Source organism: Argopecten irradians, chromosome 7, assembly GCF_041381155.1.
Source record: "Argopecten irradians isolate NY chromosome 7, Ai_NY, whole genome shotgun sequence".
Classification (NCBI taxonomy): domain Eukaryota; kingdom Metazoa; phylum Mollusca; class Bivalvia; order Pectinida; family Pectinidae; genus Argopecten; species Argopecten irradians.
Window position 1 is genome coordinate 28982611 of NC_091140.1, and position 8950 is coordinate 28991560.

At 36.4% G+C, this 8950-nt stretch overlaps 1 protein-coding gene across 1 annotated transcript; it reads right to left on the minus strand.

Annotated features, from left to right (window-relative positions):
• Positions 1–573: 573 nt before the first annotated feature.
• LOC138326911 (chitin deacetylase 8-like) lies at positions 574–3095 on the minus strand. The gene has a single exon (XM_069272890.1). The coding sequence runs from the start codon at positions 2876–2878 to the stop codon at positions 1694–1696; it is 1185 nt and encodes a 394-aa protein (XP_069128991.1). The 5' UTR covers positions 2879–3095; the 3' UTR covers positions 574–1693.
• Positions 3096–8950: the final 5855 nt, after the last annotated feature.

Sequence of the window (8950 nt, forward strand, 5' to 3'; positions counted from 1 at the left end):
TGTATTTACCGCTCGTACATGTATAATACCAGGCTGTTGTCCGCCATGTTGGATTTCGCGTTCTGAACGTGAAAGTACAATGAGTTTACCATTTAAAGAACCAGTTACAAGTTGGCACATCCGGAATTCTCCGCTAAATACAAAACAACGCGAAAATATCACTGTAGAATAGAATTAACTCATCAATTGAAAGACGTGAGGCACAAAACACAAACTCAAGTCGCCTTTAAAACCAGTTGGTTTACACTAAGATAGACTGCACATTAGACTGGATTGCCTGCCGTAGTTTTTCTATTGTCCGCAAGGCTTCGCTCCGGAAATAGTGTTTATGAGCGCAGTCTAATAGTCATTTTTCTCTGTTGCTCAAATGAAAAAGGGATCATACGGATGGCTGTCATAAAATAAAATTGAAATACATAAGTGTAATTTAACTTCTTTCAATGAGTTGATTTCTTGATTGTTATTTCAGTAAGAAACATGCTGTTGACTTTGATCATGAGATTTTATTTTCGTTGGGTTCAATAATCCTCCACGATGATAAATCATGTGTGTTTTAGTTTTTTTTTGGGGGGGTTTTTTGGGGTTTTTTTTCAACTTCGTCGACTCTTACATAAGAAAAGGAAATTATTATTTCTACAAAACTATCGGAGTTGGACCATTCCTTAGAATCCGTGTTCCTGTAAAAAATATAACAACAATTGGAAATCCGATTTTTGATAAAATATGGCATCAATTTCTACAGATATTGTTAAACTGCTTTGATCTAGGTTGCAACGAGAGAGACCCTGCGAGGCCGTGTTACATAAAATTTACACGGGCTCCATTATCATTATACCTCCATAACCTCAACAAAATAAAAAAAATTATGCAAATGAATATTATTTATTCTCGCACAGTTGCATATTGTTTTAAATACCCATATTAATGTTCCCAAAATAGTGGAGTCATAACCCCACGTTTCCCACCGTATTGCAGTATTGACAACAAAAGAAAATAGTTCCCCGTATCTTGTAATCTTTAATGGTCATCATTTCATAAAAAAAACATTTATTTTTGACAAAATATATAATTGAAAATCAGTTTATGTTTTAACAATGCTTTAAGGTCTTAAGCAACATGTTATATTTCTATGTTTCTGATTTTTTTTTTATATCGAGTTACCTCCCCTTGATCGATTGTCTTTAATAGAACAGAAACGCCGCACGTGATCTACTGTTATTATCACTGATATTAATATTAATACTAGAAAGAATGGTTATTAAGTCCATGTCAGTGCAAAATGTAGATCTAAATACTAAACAGTGACGTGATGCCAGGATTTAAGGACATAGTGACAAAATGGCGGACTCCGTTGGAGTTTTGCAACACATTTGACGTTGAAATTCATAGAAATGTAAATTGCTGTAACAATGAGATAAAATGTATTTATTTTCATTTTATATGACATTTTCACTCTTCTCTTTGACTAGCAAAAATGAATACTTATTTAAAATCCAACATATAAAGATGTATTGAAACAAATACGTTTACCCGAGCGCTTTCGCAGCTATCACTTATTTTTTTCCATCACAAGGACAAACTATATTTATAGTTGCATTTCAAAACAAAATCAAGCTGGGTTTCGATTCAGATTTACCTTAATATTGATTCAACTAAGGTCTTGATATACCATTGCCACACTTATGATATGACGTCACATCTCCACGTCATCGCTACCGTGTACTAATTTGTTCATGTGTTTTTTACCATTCAGTGCAATATAATCATTATGCCGTGATCTGAACATCAGTTTACGAATGACATATACTAGCAATGCAATTACAAGGATGAAAAGACTAGATACCGGAAGTACCATCAGAAGTATGTGTAGGAATGCTTTATCACGGGGCCAGCATCCTAATCCATCGAATGTTTTTATTTCTGATAACTTTGTTGGGTATTTCATCCATTCTATCATTTGTTTAATATTAACGATATAAACATCCTCCAATTCGTTCATACTGTGTATAGCTCTGTTCATACCATCCCTTAAATGTTTGGTTTCAAACCAAGCCGCATGGATGTGTAATCCAAATGGGGATCTGTTTCCATTATAATGCCTATAGAAATTATCCATAATGTATTTATAAGCCTCTGCTTCATTTCTAGGCTTATACGCACACCCGTCGACAAACGCACAGGTGAATTCGTGTGTATAGTCAATGAGAGGATTGATGGGAACCTGCCAGAACCCTTTATGGTTCTGTTTCGGACATCTATTGTTATGACATTTGAACGGCCACCCATAGTCCAGGGTAAACGGCCATACATCATCATTGTCTATGTGTGGTCTGGTGTAGATAAGTGAAACATCATACTTAAATCCTAGTTGCTTAAGCGCATCTATTTGTTGATCGCCTGCCGTTATGAGAAATGGGCTCCGCCACCCAACAACGTCATACTTAGAAATACCAACTTGTGTGACGAAATTGTCTCTCTGGTCTCCTGCTTCCTCCCGCACTTTGTCTCCAGTATTTATATGCGTGTGCGTTACACTATGTACACCGAGTTCGAATCCGTGTTGATAGTACCGCTTCAGAATCGAGTAATCTGTGAATTCGTCAGACACAAGGAGTGTTATACTAATGGGACAGCCATTTGGGTTTGTAAGGTTATCCTTCAGGAACAGAAAATCATAATGATTTGCCATCTGTGAATTGACAGCGTCATCAAACCCGAAATAAACCATCTGCGGAATATCGCTTAAGTTCATTGGGTGGTCAAATGTAGGACAGAAACATCTAGGTAAGAAACAGTTCACACCTTGTTGACATTTTGTCAGTGGTATTGCAACACACTGACAGACTAACACAATCAGAAACAAATAAATCCGGAACATCTTGGTGTATCAAAAATAATGTTGAATGGTGTCCCTAATATCCATGGGAGAACATGTCTACTTGTGAGCAGTTATTTACCTGTAATGACCTTCTGCGTATGACTGCCGTATAGTGACCGATCATTATCTGACTATACTTATTGAAATGGACTTTATTACATAAAGCAATTTGCCTTTAGCGATTTAGGTTACATTGTATTAGACATTATTCAAAATAAGTAGTATTCAGACGTTGGTCAATATATTCAAGCAATAATGACAGCGAATACCAATTAAGTATGCGGTCCACACAAACAAAACCTGCTGGATACATATTACATATTATGTACTAAGAAAAGCTACATTATGTATAGAATCTGTGCTATTGATAACAACAGAACGGATAATTAATGTGTACATTTATCTCAGCGATCTGCTCCTTTATCAAGCCAAAAAATAACAACCAAAATTATGAATAAATAATTCATTTGCTTACAATAAGCAAATACGTATTGTAAAGAATGCTCATTTGATATCAGCTGATTGGAAGTCAGCAACAGCCACCATATTGGATCATGACTACGCAAGCGATATTGGTTCATGTGACTACGCAAGCAGTCAGAATTTGAATTCGCTATTTTATTTATGTAAGCTTCAAGATCAATCTAGTGTTTTAATTTAGTGATAGCAAGGAGAATAACACTCCCATTCATAAAAATATGAGTTTTGTATTCCTGTAATGTACAACGGTCATTTTCAAGAAATATTCGGTCCGACCATTTGTACTACACTCACACTGTGAAACTGTTGACGCTGACGCTCCGGCGGTTTTTATGTATATATTTTAAATACAGCTCGAAAATGCAATCATATACTTCTAAATACATTTCGTGTAAACAGTTGTTTTACCTTTTCTGTATGACTTCTTTTTGTCACTATATTGTGGTGAGGGCAGAGTAATGCATTATGATAGGTAAACAGTCTGGAGGGCTTCAATTTTGCCTCCACTCTGCTTCCATTTCTTGGGGGGGGGGCCCCCCCCCCCCCCCCCAATGCTGGGGCAATCTATAATGTAGTAACACCAGGAGTGAGAACTGAATTAACAACCGGCCAACACATCACATATCTACATAAAAGTGATATCCACCCACAACAAAACTGCCTCCCCTACCCCCATCCCCGGATCCAATCCCCAAACCTGTCCTCATATTAAGTCTCCCACTCTCTAGTAGTTGTCTACTATCAAGTTAATATTCGCAATATATATGTCAATGTTTATACGTAATGGCGACCGTGATTTCTTATGGCGGTCGAAAATGGAGTATAAAGGAGTATGAACAGAGTTAATTATGATTATAAAATGTTTAAATCTATACATTATTGTTAAATATTTTATTTACGCTTTTTCAGATTAAAACAACGCAATAGTTCTCGGATTGCCGTACTATTTATTACAACAAAATGTTAACAAACATCGCAAGCGGCTGTGTGCCCACCATGTTAATGTGTACAGATATAAGAGTTGTACCTTTGAACGCCCGGATGTACCTTTGTGTGACGTCATCGCCATCTTTTCTGAAATCTCCTAATACTGGACATGGGTAATCAGTAATGTTTCTCGAAAATGGTGCCAAAATTCAAATTAGTAGAGAAACTTTAAGGCACGGGATAAGGAAATTGTTAGTCCATTGAAAAACTAGTCATACACATACATGTAAATATTCTTCTCGTTGAGATCTAGTAATAGAGTCTACACGTGGTCCTTCAATATTTGATTTGGTCACCAAAATTAGACTCGGTCGCTTCATCTGACCGTCTCTATAATATTAGACTGATGTCAACAACATTAGATCATGTTGGCATACTTGCCAACTTTTCAAATTTCTCATTGGGAGAAAGTGCGTGAACGACATTTTCCAACCAAATCTTGTGTCGCGCGCGGTACAAATTTAGCATAAATCAAGGGGAGATAATAATATTATTTTTTAAAGAAAAAGTTTTTGTTTCTTTTTTTCTATCAAATGTAGTGTATGGAAATATATATGTTGTTCTGTACTATATTTTTATTTTAAAATAGTATTCTGTCTAATATAAGGTAGAAATTAAGCAGGCAAAAAAATTCATTACTTAATTAAAAATTGTATTATTTTTTTGAAGAATAAGTTGTAATGATGGGCTATGGTCCAATTTGTTTTAAAATATTGATTTTCTTTGTTAAATGTAAAATACATATACATGGGAAGAGTTAATCTGGCATATACATGGGAAGAGTTAATCTGGCATTTACATGGGAAGAGTTAATCTGGCTGATAGTACAATATTAATGGTACAAGAATTTTAGTTCTTTTTTTTAACTTTATATGTAATTAAATCCTGCAGGAACTTAAAATCAAATTTCAGTGAAAGCTTATACAATGAATGTTTAGTGTTTAATCCTGACTTTGTGAACACCAAATTCACCAATTCATAACAGAAAATGATGGAACAACTCGGAGTAAAAACGGGAAAATATCTGTAATCTCTTTGATCAATTTAGAATTGAAGAGGCTTTTTTTTTAAATCATGCATTTGAAATGTTTAAAACAGCCCCAGCATCACGATTGCATGACGATTGACAGCTTGTCTTGATTGCATTTGGACTCACGATCGTTAGTCTAGGATTAAACAGATACTGTTCACTTTTATCTCATCATCAACCCCATTACACCGTGGAGATGGATCGGGGTGCGCAGGAGGTGCGTACCTCTGACTTAGGGGGCACTGATAGTTACCTTTATTATACCTCAAGTGAGGATACTGCATTCTGATTGATCGAGAGATATTTGGTATTTTACATTATTATGTGGCTGTGTGTTTTGCTCGCTCCAGGTTGATATAAGATTCCAGAACCCCCAGGTCGTACCCAAATATAGAAATCTTGAATTGTGACGTTCTGTAAAATGACGTCACAATCACTTCACAGGTTGATATAAGATTCCAATGGCTCCAGGTCGTACCCAAATATAGCGCAAAGGGAATTTCCGTGACGTCAAAAATCTATTGTGACGTCATCATTCAGCGAGATGTAACGGAGAGCAGCAGGTTTACTGGAATCGATGTGACTCTGCAAATATTTGTGTGTGCATTTTTGTCAGAGTTTTCAAATTATAATTAAAATGTATTACGTGGTGTTTTCTCTATTTTATTGATATTATCAGCCTTTATTTTCCTCCTCGAAATTATTCAACCGGATTATTGAGTATCGGGGAGAGGGGCTACTCAATATCATGAAGAGGAAATACATGTACATATACATGTAGTCAAATGGTTTACATTATGTAAATGCCATATAATAAAACAGATATCGACCTGTTTTCAGGTGGATACGGTGATTTATCAACCCTCGAAAGTGATATAACCCTCGGCCTACGGCTTCGGGTAATATCACTTCCTCGAGTTGATAAATCACCGTAAATCACCGTATCCACCTGAAAACAGGTTGATATTTGTATACTATCACACGGCAGGTAACATTAGAACAATAGGAAACAATAGACACGTTCGTAGCAACCCCCTAGCAACGGTTGATAGTGTATTTTTGACAGTGCAAAATATTAACCGCCCGAAAAAGATGCGCACTCGATTTTTTTTTCGACGCCATCTTTGTTTTTTGAAGCGACGCTTCAAAATTTATCTGGAGCTATTTAATAATAGTCTCATATACGTCCTTGCCTAATTAGTCTGTTTATGAATAAAAAAAATCATTTTAAGGACGGAGCTTTCCGTTCATGTATTTTCGCTTACCGTCAAAGCACTATATGTTGGTTTTTATGAACCCGTCGGTGATTAGGTGAGCGGAAGACATGCGATTTCAAGCGTCTTCGTGACGTTGCTAATGATGCATTCATTGAGATTGACAAAAAAACGTTAAGATTTAAACAAACGCAGGAGACAAGACAACAATGGTCACAGAAATGGCAATTGAAATTTAATGCTGACAAATGTAAAGTTATGCATTTTGGAAATAACAACACAGAAACCGAGTACAGTATGTTGGGGAACAACGGACAAAGTATATTAAGTATTACACGCGAAGAAAAGGATTTAGGTGTGATATTTGATCCAACGCTCAAATTTAGCATACACGTATCAACTTGTGTCAAGAAAGCAAATCGACTTCTGGGGATGATTAGGAGAACGTTTGGTCCACTCGAAAAAGACATGTTTCTGCCATTATATAAATCTCTCATTCGGCCACAGTTAGAATATGCTACTACAGTTTGGAGTCCACTGCTTCTCGACTTTACATATCGTGACTACATTATGCAAATTATGTAATGTTGTGCTTGAAGGTAAACTCGAGAAGCGTTCCGAAAAACAACTAAACATGGCGGTGACGGTTAAAGTAAGTGAGCTACACGATGTTTAAATGGAGTTTCTACAAAGTACGGGTCATGACACCTCCAAAGGAGGTTGTGGATGAACACAGTTATGGGTACTGTTTACCACCACAAGCGTAGATTTTGTGGTTTTGGCTTGGTTTTTGAGGTGCCCATTAGAGCCGAGACGACATTTCGACCGGACAGGGAAATGTCTACCTAGCATATTTTTCGTAAATTTCTCGATTCATCAAGCCATAACTTCGTCAATACTTGGCCAATTTTGTTCATCAAGCACTCAATGGAAAGATAAATTATTTCTCTTTAAGGTAAGATATCCGTCAATGTTGTATATAACCCATTTATTAAAATAATCATGGTTTTAGAAATATAGGTCCGTTTTTCTCGACCGCCGAGTTCATACCCTTGATACTATAATATATATATATGTATACTGTTAGTTTAAAAAAATCGTGCCAGGTCCCTGTGGGCCTACTATTCCATTGACATTTTAAAACGTGAGATCTACGAAGACATAGACGTCGGAAGAAAGCTTTACATCTTTTGGACGACTAGACACTATCTGTTTTAAATATATTGTGAAGATTGTCATTTTAATGATGCCAAGCCCCCGTACACCATTTTTATCGCATAAACCAAGTCCCCGTACACCATTTTTATCGCATAAACCAAGTCCCCCACAAGCTAAATTTTGAGTCGTCTTGTTGAAACATCCATGGCCACGACAGTATGAAATTGGCCTAAACATGAACTTCCCTATCATAACGGCCTGATAATGCAAATAACAATGTCAAATTGAAAATAAACACTACACTTACCTGACAATGTTTCATTGAAGTACAGATGGATATGTTGTCAGCTATATCCCAACATATGTCCAATACGAACTAATAAAACACTTCAATATACACAAGGTTTTACACGTACACCGAAACGTGTGTGTCCTTGATATACGTAGTCACCCTGTACATGGTCCCATTATTGTTTGTTCACTTGCTTTTGAAATTTTATTGTGAATCATATAAATGACAAACCTTAGAGGATACCTGTTCTTCTTGCTGTCTTTATATATGGGGTCGGTGCACAGGGACCTGGCACGATTTTTTTTATTTGTATTACATTATTATAGTATCAAGGGTATGAACTCGGGCGGTACGAGAATAAACGGATGTTTAAAAAACCGTGATTATTTTTAATAAATTGGGTTCTATACATACAATTGTCGGATATCTTACCTTAAAGAGAAATATTTATTCTTTCATCATTTGAGTGCTTGAATGAAACAAAATTGGCCAAAGTATTGACCGAGTTAGACAGACTTGATGAATCGGGAATTTACGAAAAATATGCCTCGGTAGCGACATTTCCCTGTCCGGTCGAATAGTCGTCTTCGGCTCTAATGGGCGCACCTCAAAAAACCATGCCAATAATCACAAAAACGCTTGTCGGTTGCGTTTTTATTTTGACGAATGCTTCTCGAGTTTACCCATATAATCTCACAATGAGTCGCAACTTAGAGGAGTTGACATGTTTTCTTGCTAAAACAAGTCCCATATACTTTTACAGGTGAGGGTTTTGATATATCAAGCATAAACTCGTCAATACTTGGCCAATTGTGTTCATTTACCTATTAGGTGTCGACCGCGTAAGGTTACCTGTACTATAACTGAAGTGTTGAGCGCACGAGTGTCGGAATGTGGCCTGTCGATCATAA

Bases quoted from the DNA above. Each gene is read 5' to 3' on its own strand.
- LOC138326911 (XM_069272890.1), bottom strand. From the start codon at position 2,878: ATGTTCCGGATTTATTTGTTTCTGATTGTGTTAGTCTGTCAGTGTGTT.